Here is a 16,815-nt window from a genome sequence, read left to right as displayed (position 1 = left end):
TTTATAATTATGGCATTTCCTTGCAAGGCCTATCATCAGTGGCCACTGACATAGAAAATCAGTTCTTAAGCCAAACTCACTCTCAAATTGACAGATGACTATATTTTCAAATAGAAACATGATCTTAAAGTTTTTATTGAATTAAAAAGTAATAAATCTCTAAATAATATCAATTCATGTTGCTACATTTTTGATAAAATTTTTCCCCCTCTCGAAGTATATGCAGTATGCTCTGGAGACAAGACCAGTTGAATTGATTATGGTTAAGGAACAAGCAGAGCCAATTAAATGTTTGTCTTATTCAAGTTTGCAAATGTCTAACACTATCCTTTTTTTTTTTAATGGTAGCTTTTCTTTAATGTTTTTTGGGAGGAAGACTGGCCCTGAGCTAACACCTGTTGCCAATCTTCCTCTTTTTTTTTTTCCTCCCCAAAGCCCCAGTACATAGTTGTAAATCCTAGTTGTAAGTCCTTCTAGTTCTTCTATGTGGGACTCCTGCCACAGCATGGCTCGATGAGCACTGTGTAGGTCCACACCTGGGATCCGAACTGGGAACTCCAGGCCGCCAAAGTGAAGCATGAGAACTTAACCACTCGGCCCTGGGGCCAGCTTCCAATTTTTCTTTTTTTTGCTTTGTTTTGATTTTTTGCGAGGAAGAATAGCTATGAACTAACATCCATTGCCAATCCTCCTTTTTTTTTTTTGCTTGAGGCAGATTAGGCCTGAGCTTACAACTGTGCCAATCTTCCTCTGCCTTGTAGGTGGGACACCTCCAGAGCATGGTAGATGAGTGCAGTAGGTCAGCACCTGGGCTCCCAAGCTGCGCACCCCAAGCTGCTGAAGCAGAGCAGGTGGAACTTGAACCACTTGGCCACAGGGTCGGTCCCCAGTTTTTCTTTTTACATAGAAAAATAATTGGGCAGGATTGACTGCAAACTGCAGATTTTACCTGTGTAGAACACAAAACAAAATACCAATACTTTGGCACCGGGATGTGTTTAAATAAAAATGGCTCCAGGGGTGTCTTTCTTACACCTGCTTTGAAAAGCTATACCCTGGTATTATTGAAGCCACATTAACCAGCAGACAACTAGGAAATGGACAAGGGTTATGCGATTTTGAGAGATTAAAAAAAAAAACTATTTATTAGCAGAAAATAAATTTGGGGTTTTGTCATATGCTGTTAATCTTTTGCAGGGGCCAGCCCTGGCTGAGTGGTTAAGTTCACGTGCTCTGCTTCTGCAGTCCAGGATCTCACCAGTTCCAATCCTGGATGCAGACATGGCACTGCTCATCAAGCCACGCTGAGGCGGGATCCCACATGCCACAACTAGAAGGACCCACAACTAAAAATACACAACTACGTACCTGGGGGCTTTGGGGAGAAAAAGGAAAAACAAACTCTTAAAAAAAAAATCTTTTGCAAAAGTTCTCAAATTGAAACAACCGTTCCGCAATACTCACTGAAGAAGTGTTTAGTGAACAGTGTAAGTGTAAGAGGCATCGTTTTTAGGCGCCTGGCTCCAAAGCGTCTAAATACTTCCCGCCAAGTTTAGCCAAGTAGTGGAATCAGGCGACATAAACCCGGAGGGGACCCCCAAAGAGGGCAAGGCGGCGGGAAAGCCTTAGAGCTGCCGAGGTTCACTCTCTCCAGACCCTCCCTGGAACTGATGGTTTAGGTTCTCTGAAGAAAACGCATTAATCTTCTGGGGAATACAGCGCAACCACAGCCCTAAACCGAAACTTTAAGGCTGAGAACAACGCGACGTTACTTCAAAAACTCTTCAAAGAGGTGAGCGAAATCCTGCACGCATACATTACAGCAGCCTCCGCGTCTCAGTCCCGAGACTCCGCCCCAGAGGCGGTCCCCAGGAGAAAGGCCCGCCTCTCGACCCCAGAAGGCCTGCGGGTGACCAGCGCGCCTGCGCGAAGTTGCGTCACATCCGGCGCCAGAGCGCCCGATTCCGGAAGGGGCTGCCCAGTGGTGGCGGCGGTTTCTCGCTTGGGGGCTAGTGTTTCTTTTCTGCGGGAGTGGCGAGATACCCGGCAGCATCATGGTCGAGGTAGAGTGACGCTTGGGTGCTCAGGAGTCGTTTGCTTCCCGACTGGTTTACTTTGGCGGTGGGCTTGGTGGGTCGAGGGTGTCGGGAGTCTGGGAAGAGTGGAGGCTGTGAGGGGAGCCTGTTGGGCCGAGGCCGGGGAGTCTTTTAAGGTTTTCAGGAAGGGAGAGAGGCTAGAGGAGAGCTCGAGTGGAGGTTCCGTCCGTGCGGGAAGCCTGAGATAATTTCTCCCGTCCTTAGTTGATCCTTGAGCACTTGAGCTGGGCACTGTCCTCGGAGGCGGGACTTATGTTGATATTCCACCATTGGCACTCGCCTCCTGCGGGGTACATTCAGTGATTCTATGACCTAGAAGACTGGCCATCTTCTCAGCTGTTCACGTTATCTCTTAGTTCAGCCCTTCCCCCAGGAAAGTCTGCCAGTCTTAAATTTTTGCCTGTTTCTCTGGCTTGAACAGCCATTCTCTTAGCAAACCTTGTTTGTCTTATCTCAGAAATATTTCTTGACTCTGGTCCATACCCACTGCCATCAGCTTAATTCAGACCAGCATCATCTTTCGCCTGGACTGGTGCATTAGCTCCCAGCTGGTCTCTCTGCTTCCATTTTGTTACCCCCGCACCCCGGTAAATTAATCTGTTTATAATGTAAGCTGATCATGCTTTTCTTGCTTCAAACTCTTTACTGGCCCTATGTTACTAGAGCAAAAATACAGACTGTTGCAGTGGTCTAAAAGAACTTACCTGATCTGGATCTTGGCTACTCTTACAACCTCATCTTGCATCACAACCCACCCTCTCAATGAACATACACAGCTGCACGTCTCCTGGCCTTGTTTCATTTACTGAACACCTTTGTACATGGCGTTTTCTTTCTGCCTGGATTGTTCTTTCTTCTATTCTGCACAAGGCCAACATCCTCTCTGCTTAAATAACACTTGAGAGAGATCTTTAGTAACTATCCTAAGTTCTTCTTCAATTCTCTGTCTCAGCCCCTTGCTTGTTTTCTTTATAGCACTTATCAAAATGTGGAGTTATTTTGCTTATTTTTATTTGTGCTTCCTCTTGAGCACAGAGACAATGACTGCCTTTTTATCATTCTCTTGTTAGCTTCTAGCACAGTACCTGCCAGACATTTGGTAGGTGCTCAGTAAATATTTATTGAATAAATGGATCTCAGGCATCACTCAGGTGGTATACGTGGGGCTCTGGCCAAAGAGGAGCCTCCTCCTCTTCCCTGAACTTGCCTCCTGTAGGTTGCTACACATAGCTGTGGTGAGCAGTGCAAAGCTTTTTACATATTTAAACAGGTAAAGCATGTAACTAACTTGACTTTGATTTAGGTTATGATATATGTAATTTGTAGCTAGATATGTGATTACACTCTTTCTTTCTAGGAGGTACAGAAACATTCTGTGCACACACTTGTATTCAGGTCACTGAAGAGAACCCATGACATGTTTGTAGCTGATAATGGAAAACCTGTGCCTTTGGATGAAGAGAGGTAGGTATAGCTCCTTTTCAATGGCTAGAATATTTAAACTTCTAATACTGGGGGAAGAGAGCAGGGCGAGGGGGACCTTTAAAGATTAGTGAGTAATACTGACAATAGGATATTTATTCAACGTGAGTGGTGTTTGGGCATAATTTAAGCTGATTTAACATTTTTTGGCCTTTTACAGTAAAACTCCCATTAATTAATTGCATTTTACAAATACCCAGTAATTAGGAGAGTCCCTTTTAGGTGTTATATTTTATAATCAATCACTTTGTATGTGCTTTCAGCTTCCCGCTGCTCTCAGAGCCTTGCTGAGCTGAAATTGTACCTGGCCAGTACCTCTACTCCCATCTTTTCTCGTTAGTATGATGAAGATTTTTGAGTGGTGGCATATTTTTGGTTCTACATCTCCAGCTCCAGTCTGGGATTGCATTATGTGCAGTGTTCCTTCTTTGTCCTTTACCTTCTTTTAAAATCAACTTAATTCCTCAAACAAGCATTTATATTTAATTTATAAAGTAGACTATTCTTAGAAGTAGTATAATAAGTGCATTTCTTTTTAAAATATTGAACTAATTAAGTACTTTGATTAGTTCTGACTAACCTTTTTAGATACATATCCAGTAAAGGTTACTGTAGAGCTTTTACTATATTTAGACATTTGAAGGAAAGTTTATTGACTTTGAGATTTTTTTTAAGGGTATTTTAGTTTCTATGTATTTTTAAGTCAGTTAGACCCTTGATTCTGATCATGAAAAGTTTTATATTGATTGGTTAACAAACTGAAATATTACTTAGACTTAATGTATGCTATGTGGTAGATTGTGAACAAAAGTGTGGAAATGCACTTGGAAATTTTGAGCTTTTTAAAATACTCTCTAACTTTAAAATCTTAATAGAAACTTTTTCTACATGATTAGGTGAACTTAAACTGTTTAAGTACTTGTTTCCTGGCTATCTGTGAGTATATTTACTTTGGTGAATATGTTTAAAGTACTCAAAGATACATTCTTAATGTTTATAATTTTTAAATAGTCACAAACGAAAAATGGCAATCAAGCTGCGTAATGAATATGGTCCTGTGTTGCATATGCCTTCCTCAAAAGAAAATTTTAAAGAGAAGGGCCCTCAGAATGCATCGGATTCATATGGTCATAAACAATATCCTGCCAATCAAGGTGAGTATGGCATTGTCAGAAGTGTCAGGACTTATATGTGAATTTTAAAAACAGAAATATGAAATGTCTTATTAATGCCCCTCCTAGAAGGACTAATTAGCCCCATACTCTATTTAATAGCTATACCAGTAGCATAATGGAAGTCTGGGTTTCCTTATTGAAGTAGTGAGTGAGATTATTGGTTGGTGGATTTTTTCTTATAGGAGATAAAATAGTGGTAGTATAATGATGGTAGAATTTCTTAGGATATGGAGAAGGTCACAGTGGAGACTAAAGGAAAAATTCCTAACCTATGGGTAGAACATCTATCTATTTTGGCTAAAATTCAGAAAGATGATGATAAATTGTAGTGAATAAAGATAATCCAAGATTCCACAGGGAAACCATTTGCTTGGAAGAAAAACCAGCGTGGATTGTTACTCAATAGGATGACCTCTCTGTACACCATTGCTATGTAGCAAATGTACAAGCTTTCTTGACATCATATCAGCAAATGGTCAAGGAGATAGCTGTGTACATGATTTTCAGAAGTCAAAACAAAAATGATCAACTTACCTTATTTCCAAGGTTTGGGTTTAGTTGGGAACTTTAAGAAGTCCAATTGATAGATTTAATATTATTTAATTCGTTAAAAGAGATGATGCTTGTATGTAAAATAAATTTGCCATTGATGAATTTTTTCTCTCTTTTGTTTTTATTTTAGGACAAGAAGTTGAATATTTGGTGACAGGTACACATCCGTATCCACCAGGACCTGGTAAGTGAGCTGTTGCATATTGAAAATGTCTTATTGTCACATATATTTCCATGAATGAACCAATAATATGATTCCCATTGCCTATAAAATATAAGGTAAGCTCAGCTTTTTAGATAAGGCATAGCTTTTTAGATAGTACTAATCAATATCACATGCGTTCATTCAGCAAACATTCTTAAGCACCTATATTTTTTTCTGGTGCTGTGCTAGGAATTCCAAGACAAGAAGACTGCTCCAGGCAAAGACCAAGTTTATTATTTGGAGGTTTAGAGAGACATGTAAACATCACTAAGCTTATAAAAATGATGTGTTAGTGTAGAAGCAGGTATGATGAAAAAGTTTCCAGGATGTGTATGTTTGTAGAGAAATTGGCACACAAATAGAATGACCAGTATAAAGGGTGGAGGACAGGAAGCTTAGTATATCTAAGTTCTAGTGATTATCAGGACAAGATTCACCATCGTGAACGTACAGGTGAATCAGTGCTTCTTGTAGTAATTTGCGTTTACTCTTAGAAACGTTCTATTACTATTTTGGGAACTACTTAATTTTTAGATCTGAAGGTAATATCCCAAGATAATAGAAATTTAACTTTGCTCTGTTGGGCTTTGTTGATACTAAGCCACTTGTGATTAAATCAATTTTAAGTTATGTATTGTTAAGCAATATTTATTGTAAAAAAAGATAGTAACAAAAGACATGCAAAACATAATCAAAATTTTTGTAATATCACCACCTGGAGATAATCACCATTACCTTTTTGGTATGTTTTCCTTCAGCATTTTATTTTGAAGGTGTGTAAATGTTAATAAAGATAGCTACTAAAAGGAATTGATAATTTTTTTCATTTTAACAGGAGTTGCTTTGACAGCAGATACTAAGATCCAAAGAATGCCAAGTGAGTCAGCTGCACAGTCCTTAGCTGTGGCGTTACCACCTTCTCAGGCCAGGTATGAAATACAAGCCTTCTCATTACAAATTTGAAAACATAGTTCGCTGTTCACATTTTTTCTCATTTTTCAATTTGTTTATATTTATGTATTACATGACATTTTTATTTATCATTGCTCATAGAAATTTAAAATGTAAAGAGTTGGTTCTGCAGAACGCATGACAAGGGGCATTAATTACTTAGAATGTGATTTTTTTTTGCCTCAGAGTTGATGCAAATCGTAGTGTACCTGCTGGAGGTGAATTCCGACATTCTGGGGCTTCCGAGCGTTCGCAGCCTGCAGGAATGACTTCGGTGAGTTTCTCTGTGTCACATTACACTGCACCATTCTAACTTCTGGAACTCATTGCCTTATTTTCCTTTATCCTGAGTCTTACCTTAAATGTTAAATAAGTAAGCTTTTTTTTGGAATTGTTACAGTAAAAAGCAACCTGAGCTAAGCATTAGTATCACATAGCCCTAAAATTTAAGTTGCAAGTGTCTTGACATATTTTTTAGAATTTAAAATTCTAATATACTGCATGTACTGGCGCATTGTACATAATATTTAATAAATTTGATGAAGATAATATGCTGCTTTTTATTATCCTATTAAAAACACAAGGAATATTATTCTGAAATTTGTATTAATATATGTTAGCTATGAAAGTCTTTTTGTAATTAAACTTAAAGTTGGTTTATACAGTTAGAGTTGAGTGCTATTAGTATTGTAATATTCACGGGCTGTACAACTAGTGTCATGTGAATGAGAATTTAGAAGTATGTAAGTTTATCTGTAAGTAAATGGCAGCTACTGTTATTATTGGTCAAAGTAATTGTAGAAAAAATAACTGAAAATATGCAGTTCATTTTATTATGCTGTCACTTGAAATAAGTGCAGGCTTTACTTCCTCAGTTTATTCTGCAGTTGATTTGGCTTTATGAAGTGAACGAGTCTGTTGTCCTCCCACCACATTTCTTCTTTAGCCTCCATTCACAGGTCTCTCTGCCCAGGCTTTCTGCCTCCTTAGGAGGATGTAATATAAGCTGCTTAAGGGCAGGAATTTTTTGGGTTTACGTATTTTTTGGATGGGTGGGTGGAGGCTAAGGGTAGATGGTATATCAGCTAGTATACCTTTTAAAGTAGTACTGAAATACTTTTTGGAAGATAAATAGAAGGAACTACCAGTCTCTCCTTTACAAAAGTAAGTCAATAATGTTAAAATGTAACAATGAAAGGCAATGGCAGCAGTCTATTTATAGTCACTTAAATAATAGTAGGAGCTTACCTACAACATTTACTACTCTATTAATCTTCATAATAACTGTATGAGGTAGGCGCTGTTGTTTCCATTTTACAAATAAGGCACAGAAGTTGCATAGTTTTTACCCAAGGTCAGTCAGCTAGTAATTGGCAGAGCTGGGTTTTGAACCCATGCACAGTGGTATGTCCTCTTAACTCTAATGTTCTGCCTTTCTTGAGATTTTTTAATTGCTTTTTAAAATTAGAATTAACATACAGAAAAAATATAGTTCTGATTAGAAATGTTAGACTCATTTTCTAGTTATACAAACATTTTTAGCTGTCCTTTCCTCTTCATTTAAGGAAAAAAGCTTTCATAAACCCCCTCCTTGAATTTCTGTTTTTGAATTGGTAACATGAAACCTTAGGAAAGATATCTTTAATAATAATGTGATCTGTTCCATTTCCAGGTGGTTATGGAGGGTGGTAATGCCAAGAACTCTGCACTGATGGCTAAAAAAGCCCCGACAATGCCGAAACCTCAGTGGCACCCACCGTGGAAGCTCTACAGGGTGAGTGAATCTGTATGTCATTCCATTGTGTGAAACGTAATCACTGCTTTCCAGTTGAGCAGAGCTGAGGAGTAGAATCAGGAGGAAGAGGAGTGAATATGAGAACTGGTAAAGTGATCTGGGGAGGCATGCGAAAGGAGCTTAGGCACTGTCTTAAAGGATACCTTGGGAAGGAGACTTCTTTCAGTAAAAGCTATACTTGCATTTTGCATAAAATACAGTATAAAGTACAGACAGAAGGCTACTAAATGTGGAGAGCAGATAAATTTAGGAAAGTGTTGAGGTATTTATTCTGAAGGCCAGAGGAAAAACAATGTTTAAGGACATTTCTTTGGCTCTACTGATTATCTTTTAAATTACACTAAGTTAAAATGATTCAAAATGTACCAGATCTAAAATAAAATGTATATAGTAGGAAAAGTACAGGTACAAGTGGTTTAATATATATATTAAATTTTACCTTTCAAATTATCGTATAGTAAAATAGACTTTCTATTGGTGTACAGAGCTGATAAACTTTAACAGATATATGGATTTGGGTAACCACTACCACAATTAGGATATAGAAGTTCGTTCCATCAGCTTAGAAAACACCCCTGCACTGTTCTTTTATGGTCACATCTTTTCTCACCCCTGGCAAACATTCATTGGTTTTCCATCACCATAGTTGTGTCTTTTCAACTGTGTCACGTAAATGGAATCATACAGTATGTATGTTTTGACACTGACTTCCTTCACTGAGCTTAATGCCTCTGAGAGTCATCTGCGTTGTTGCATGCATAATGCCTTCCTTTTTATTGCTGAGTGGTATTCCACTGTATTGATATACTACAGTTTGTGTATCCATTCACTGATTGAAGATCATTTAATACTTATTCTAAAAATCGAATTGTCAGATAATCTTACAAACTTATCACTTGACGATGTAGGGAGGGGCAATTCAAACTTGGATTGAATAAACTTTAACTTATGTGTAATGAGTTGAAATTGCATAGACTTTAACTTACATATAATGAGTCTGCCCATTCTACCTTTTTTTTTTGTACAGGTCATCAGTGGACATCTTGGCTGGGTTCGATGTATTGCTGTGGAACCTGGAAATCAGTGGTTTGTTACGGGATCTGCTGACAGAACTATAAAGGTAACAAGGAAGAAAGAAAAATTAAACGTGGCTGTGCTTACCATGTAAATTTAATCTGTTTTAAGTTATTTCCTCTGGTGGGAATTGCTCTTGGAGTTTCTCTGACTTTTTTTAGATCTGAATATGGAGTAAAATTTATTGTTTATATCAGTTAAAAGTTCCAAATAAATAACTACTTGAACAGTGAAATTTAAACAACAGTTTTTTCCAAACAGTACATGCGAACTACCTACCACTAATTCCTTGATATTTAAGTGTTTTTTCCCCTCTGGTTACAGAATTAAAGCATGCACATCTATAAACATGTGGAAAATAGAGAGAAGTGTCAAAGAACTTTGACCCATACATAATCCTACCGCTGTCAGATACCTGAATGCATTTCTCTTTAGTATTTACTTCTGTGCATATGAATCACTGCATTTCTTCTGAGCGCTTTTCCTGTGTGTACAAATCTTGCTTGATATGTAATCCTGTACCGTGCTTTTTTTTTGACTTAACGTTGTATCAAAGGCATATTCCTGTGGGAAATTGAACACCTTTTTAAATGGTTCCGTAATATTATATCATTTAGGTATTCTATAATCTGTTTTCTATTGTTGGACGTTAAAGTTTTAGTTCCCTGATTTTCACTATCACAAGTGATGCCATAATTAATCTTTGTACCTAAAACTTTTTCTGTATTTGAAATTATTTTGTTGTGGTAGATTCCCAGAAATGGAATCAATGGGTCAAATGTTTTTGAAGTTGACACCCAAAGTACAAATTATTTTCAAAAATGGGGGAATTCATACTTGCAGTGTGTGAGAGGATCCGTTTTAGCATATTGATTGTGTGTCTTTAAAAATATCTACTAATGTGATAAGCAGAAATGGGTATCTAATCTTTTAAAAACTGTATATACAAAATGTCCTGTGAGATTGAGCTTTTTGATCTCTTATAAAGCTGCTTTTAGGATTTTTTAAAATTTTTTATTGATGCATAATTGATATACAACGTTATATTAGTTTCAGGAGTACAACATAATTATTTGGTATTTGTATATATTGCAAATGATCACCGCAAGTCTAGTTACCATACATAGTTACAGAATTTTTTTTGTTGTGATGATAACTTTTAAGATCTAACTCTCAGCAGCTTTCAGATATGCAGTACAGTATTATTAATCATAGTTGCTATGCGGTGCATTACATCCCCCTGTGTCTTTTGACCCCCTTCACCCATCTCCCACCCCCTGCCTCTGGTAACCACCAATCTATTCTCTGTATCCATGAGCTTAGTTTTTGTTTTTTTTTTTTTAAGATTCCGCATATAAGTGAGATCATACAGTTTTTGTCTTTCTCTGTCTTATTTCACTTAGCATAATGCTCTCAAGGTCCATCCATGTTGTCTCAAATGGCAAGATTTCATTCTTTCTTATGGCTGAATAGTATTCCATTGTATATTTACAGCACATTTTCTTTATCTCTTTATCCATTGATGGACACTTAGGTTGAAGCATAGGTTTTTTTTTTTTCAAGTTATTGCTATCCTTGGCTAATTTAATATGTGGTATTCATACTTTTGTTATCAGTGATATCTTTTATATATTAGGAATATTAACCTTTTGTCATCTATTACAAATACTTTCCCAGTTTGAGCTTACCTTTCAGTTCTATTTTTTCCCTGCTTTCATTTTTGGTGGGGGTGTTGTTTTGCAAATTTTTAAATTTGTATATGTTTATATCTTTCACTTTTTGAAGACTTAACTTTAATATCAAGATTCTAGAAATTTGCTTTGAAACAATCAAGGAAAATTATTCTTTGATTGCAGATTTGGGACTTGGCTAGTGGCAAGTTAAAGCTGTCGTTAACTGGGCACATCAGTACAGTGCGTGGTGTGATAGTGAGCACGAGGAGCCCCTACCTGTTCTCCTGTGGAGAAGACAAACAAGTCAAATGCTGGGATCTTGAATATAACAAAGTAAGTTTGGAGTTAAGGATTTAAAACATCATAAGCCACTGTTTTTCTTTCTAGTAGAGAAATTGTATCGTTCCTGCTTTATTTTTAGGTTATAAGGCACTATCATGGACATCTAAGTGCAGTGTATGGTTTGGATTTGCACCCGACAATCGATGTGCTGGTCACCTGTAGTCGAGATTCAACTGCACGGGTAAGTGGAATAGAGCTTTGTGTTCATCTGTAAATATGTTGCATCTTACAGTATGCGTATTTGGTATTGCAGTCGAGTATTGTTTGACAGGGAATTAAAGTTAGTTGCCTTGACCCACCAATAACCTGGTCCCTCAGTTTCTTGACTTGTGTGTTTTCCACCTTCATCTTCAGTTCTATGCCCTCACCGTGTTTGTTATTGGGTTATTATTAGGAGTGCCCTGCCCCTGAAATGTGACATTCTCACATTGCATTCTGTCACCACAACTATTGTCCATTAGCTCTTTCATTAAATAGTCCCGTTATACTCATTCTTAGACTTTCAGTCCCCTCATCTCTTAGCTTTTTTCCCCATCAGCTGCCTCCCATCTACATTCCCTGCCAGCTTACAGATCATTATCTTTCATTTAAGCACTTTCTTCTTTATACTCAGGCACAATCATCTGGTAAATTCCCAGCCTTCAGTTGATCCAGTTACCTGCCTGAGATATGAACGCTTGTTCTCTTTGCCAGTATGTCTATTGTGTTTTTATAGATTTGGGATGTGAGAACTAAAGCCAGTGTACACACATTATCTGGACATACAAATGCAGTTGCGACAGTGAGGTGTCAAGCTGCAGAACCTCAGATTATTACTGGTACGTGTGTTCGTGTCAGAATGTGTTATGATTACACATGTACTTTTCATATTCACTGTGACTCTTGCTTTGTCAGTTTCTGTGTACAGTGTTTCTTTGTGCATTTAAAATCTAACAATTCATTTGATTGTTTTTATCTCATACTTTTTACGTGTCATAGAATGTCGTATACAGAATCATGTAATGTCTGATTAGAAGATGATGCTGTTAGATACAGTTAAGCATTGTTTCATAGTATCAAAATTACTGGTGTAGGAAACTGAAGTTAGAAGACAAAACACTGTGAGACTAATAACCTTAAAGCTGGTTTGAGTCTTGTCTTGCTTAAAATAAGGTTCATAACAATGGATCTTCAAGACTAGAAAATAATTCCTTCACTTGATGTATTTTATTAACTAAAAAATCATTAGTTTTTTCTTTCTCCTCCACTAACGGATAACATCATGTATTTGTTTTATGTTTTACTCAACATTTGTTCTAGCTGTTCAGTTGAGAAGGCGTCGTGTTTATTACCTTTTTTTTAAGAATTAAATTTAAATAAAATTTTTGAAGCAATTAGCCAAAAGTCGATATGACTTTTATTTAGTTTCTATGTGTCTATGGAAGAAGGCTTCATGTTTTATTTAACTTTCACATTCTTTTTCCTGATCTTTGTTTTGGGGATGTGTATGTATTTTCATTACAGGAAGCCATGACACTACAATACGATTATGGGATTTGGTGGCTGGAAAAACAAGAGTCACATTAACAAATCACAAAAAATCAGTCAGGGCTGTTGTTTTACATCCAAGACAGTAAGTGTATTTTCTTAATTAGCTTCTTTCTTCAAGTCTTAGTATAGTACAGAAATACCAGCATTGGTACTACTTTGGTAGTCAATTAGCCACTGTCATTTCCAGACCTGTGCCACTTAATGAATGTGTGTTTCTGTTATTTTCCCTATGTAGTATTTTTCTTCATGCCTTATGTAAGATGAGGAACTTTTTATACAGGGTGAAAAATGATCATGTCAAATGAGACAGTATGAATAAATCATGGTTGAAAGCTGCACGTCAAAATAAAAGCTAGTAGTAGCTAGATTTAATGTTTTGGACATACGTCTTATTGTACACTGATAGAATAGTTTAATTCTTAAGAAGTTAATATACATAGGGGAAAAAAGTAGAAACCATGAACATTATAGTTAGGATATTCAAAGAGATGGAGCAAAGTATCCCAACCTATTGTTTGTTATATCATGTCACCCTGACGCTTTTCTGATCACATTCATTTCTTTTCTGTTTTCCCTCACCCATTACCCTTATTCCCTTTCTCCTTCTTCCTCTTTCCCTGTCTCCCTCACTCCCCTTCTCTCTCTCTCTCTCCTTCTTGCCCTCTATTTCTGTCCTTCTCTCCCTTTCTTCCTGTTTTCCTCTCTCTCTCCCTCTCTCACTCTCCTTCTCTCCAGGATAGGTACAGAACCCCTTGCCCTGTTTGTGAATTTAGGACTTTGCCCATTTATTGGTCTAGCTCAGTGTAGAGCATTGGGAAATGAGGGGACAATAAAACATTAATCTAGGACTTAAAATACGTTTAAAATTGAAAATCTTAAGTAACTTGAAACAGATGTCTCAATATTTTTACCTCTTGGTATGACAGTATTTTACTAAAACTACGCAGATCAGTGAGTATACATGCAAAATGCAACCGTAATAAGCTTTTTTAAATCCACCATTTTATTTAAGTTGGTTTACTTTGTCGTTAATTCTTTTTAATCTTATTTCAGTTACACATTTGCATCTGGTTCTCCAGATAACATAAAACAGTGGAAATTCCCTGATGGAAGTTTCATTCAAAATCTTTCTGGTCATAATGCTATTATTAACACATTGACAGTAAATTCTGATGGAGTGCTTGTATCTGGAGGTAAAATAAGACTTTTATGATAAATATGTTTTAGTCAGTCATTTTTTTTTTTAGTGAATGAGTAAACATTTGTGAAGTTTCTAAGCCATCACACCTAAGTATTATAGCAGAACTTTGCCTGATGATGTGTATTTGAATGTTCATGTATATTCATAATACATGTAGCATATTTCATATTTTAGCCTTCTTTGAGTTCACACATGATAAATCTAAGTTAGAGATTTGTGCTGGGAATTGCCTAGAGTTTGGTTGTCTATTCTGGAATTGGATGTCATTTTGTGCTGCTTTTTGTGATCTATAGTAAATTCTGAATTAAGCACAAATGAAGTGGACAAACCAACATTAAGAGAAGTTTGAGTGCCTATGTCATATACATCTTTATAACTTGCAGTTATTACCATGATGCTTGGCTAATGGTCGGTACTTAATGTTTGTCAAGCTGAATTGTTGAAGAGATACCAAGTTTAACTACATCTTTCCCTTTAAGCTGACAATGGCACTATGCATCTTTGGGACTGGAGAACTGGCTACAATTTCCAGAGAGTTCATGCAGCTGTGCAGCCTGGGTCTTTGGACAGTGAATCAGGAATATTTGCTTGTGCTTTTGACCAGTCTGAAAGTCGGTTACTAACAGCTGAAGCTGATAAAACCATTAAAGTATACAGAGAGGATGATACAGCGGTAAGTTCTCTATTTCACAGACATTTTAAAGTAAAATAAATCAGCCATACCAAGTTTTCAAGTGTTTTCTCATGTTAAAGTTACTGAAGTTATCAGAAGGGAAAATAATCTTTATGGTATTAAAGTGTTTGTCATGTTGAATAGTGTCTGCTAGTAGATTTCTGTAATGGTTTCGTTGATGCCAGCAAGTCCATAGATTGTTCTAATTTTATCCCAACTTTCTTTATTATAGTTAATTGGGAAAATCTTGCATTAAGAATAACAGCAAATAAATAGATTGCTATGCAAATTAATTCTAGAATCATAAGCTTTGGTGTTACTAGAATATGTAAATAGCAATTTTATTTGAGATGAAAAACGATAAACTGAATTTGTAGTGGACCCATTCTTCCTTTATTAGATTCAGATAATGCCAAAAGTTTGTCTGCTGTTGCTAAAATTGTTAACTGCTAAATGTATAATGCCAAGTAATATAATTTAGAACAGATGCCTTATTTTTGTTAGAATGGAACTTATTAAATATGAAGCAAACTAATAATACTTTGTTTTAATTACTTTTTTATTTTTAGACAGAAGAAACTCATCCAGTCAGCTGGAAGCCAGAAATTATCAAGAGAAAGAGATTTTAATGTGGCATTGTCTTCATGGTGGTTCCTTTTTTTTTTTTTTCCTTAGCTTGGCGTTGATGAGGATATCCAGTCATTTTGTGCTCTGGCTAGGAATATAAAGCAGAAACTCACGTGCTTGAATCATTGCTGCTTCATATTTTACAATAAACTGCCCCTGCCCGTGTTTTTATTTCTAAAATAAACAATTTGAGATCTTAGGAAGTAAGATGCAGTTATCAAGCATATGGAGATTTGTTGAACATAACTCTTCTAAAGATAGAGTATTTTGTCAGTTTTATTAAAAGACACATTTTTTTTTTAACTTACCAAACTGCTTACCATAATAGGACATGTTTTGAGAGGAACAGTGTTTTTTTTTTTTTTTATTCCTTTAAAAACTAGTGTCTGTGACTGATAATTTTGGATTAAAGGATTTGAAGTCTTAATTTAACTTAATGTATGTTTATTCCACGGTTTTTGAGTGCATCTTCTGCAAAGTTCTGCACTAGATACTGTTCAAGAAATAGACAAATAAGATGTGTCTGTCCTTCAAGACTTCCACTTTTGTAGCTGGTAATAGAAATGCTGTAATCGAGGTGCAAGCAAAAAGTTGGTGTAGCACAGAGGAAGAGACCATTGATTTTCCCGGAGAGGACTGTGGAAGACTTCATAGCGTAAGTGGTGGTGTTTGGGCTGAGCCTTGAGAGGGTAGAGACCAAAAAGGGTATTGTAAGATGAGGCATAAAGGGAATGAAGCCAGACATGTGAAAGTGTGTGGTGTGTTCTGGGAGCAGAGAATTGTATGCTGCAGTTGAGTAATGAGGACAGCTGGTTGGTGGTGGGGAAGGCTCATGTTTTGAGTTTGGATTTTATTCCACAAGCAGAGAGTAGCAGTATAGGTATCGAAACCTGGAGAAACCAGTGGACGTATTTGAAGCTGTAGCAAGGAAGAGCTGCAATCTTTTGTGAAGGCTTTATAGAAAAGTGTTACTTAAGTGTCTGATACCTGTACCTCTTGGTAAATAGAAGTTTTATAAACCCTACCCTTAGGATCCTGATTCCCCATCAGTCAAGAAGATTTATCAAACTTCACTTTCTATAGTGAGAAAACATAGTTACAAGAACAATCGATTTAATTTTTTTTTCAAATTAAAAAATTGCCCCATAATTTTGAATAAGCATTTCCAAGTTACGCATCTCCACCTTGCATGCTGTAGGTGGGAGTATAACTGTGAGAGCGTTTAGGAGGCCAGGTCTTCAGAGTATATGGAAAATGCTTGGACTCTTCGGCTAACATTTCAGTTTCATTAGAAATGAAATTACCAGGAAACTGCCTAATAAGAAGAATCTGACAAATGTACACACACAAGTTCATTGCACCTTTGTTCTTTAATAATTAAAATTATCCCAGATGTCCTATCAGTGAGGGCCTGGTTTAATAGATTGTGGTACCTTCAC

At 36.8% G+C, this 16,815-nt stretch overlaps 1 protein-coding gene across 2 annotated transcripts; it reads left to right on the top strand.

Moving 5' to 3' along the window:
* The first annotated feature begins 1,931 nt into the window (after window positions 1-1,931).
* PLRG1 (pleiotropic regulator 1) lies at window positions 1,932-15,808 on the top strand. Of its 2 annotated transcripts, XM_046657024.1 has the most exons (16): window positions 1,950-2,063; window positions 3,454-3,560; window positions 3,842-3,913; window positions 4,590-4,732; window positions 5,436-5,489; window positions 6,346-6,439; window positions 6,648-6,735; window positions 8,134-8,235; window positions 9,284-9,376; window positions 11,187-11,336; window positions 11,425-11,526; window positions 12,061-12,163; window positions 12,849-12,957; window positions 13,929-14,068; window positions 14,556-14,749; window positions 15,319-15,808. In XM_046657024.1, the coding sequence occupies exons 4-16, from the start codon at window positions 4,603-4,605 to the stop codon at window positions 15,376-15,378; spliced, it is 1,419 nt and encodes a 472-aa protein (XP_046512980.1). In that variant the 5' UTR covers window positions 1,950-2,063; window positions 3,454-3,560; window positions 3,842-3,913; window positions 4,590-4,602; the 3' UTR covers window positions 15,379-15,808. The 2 variants fall into 2 exon arrangements, with proteins under 2 accessions (XP_046512979.1, XP_046512980.1); XM_046657023.1 differs by lacking the exon at window positions 3,842-3,913 and having other exon boundaries at window positions 1,932-2,063.
* Window positions 15,809-16,815: the final 1,007 nt, after the last annotated feature.

This window comes from Equus quagga, chromosome 3 (assembly GCF_021613505.1).
Source record: "Equus quagga isolate Etosha38 chromosome 3, UCLA_HA_Equagga_1.0, whole genome shotgun sequence".
Taxonomy (NCBI): Eukaryota; Metazoa; Chordata; class Mammalia; order Perissodactyla; family Equidae; genus Equus; species Equus quagga.
This window is presented reverse-complemented; position numbering and strand designations above follow the sequence as displayed.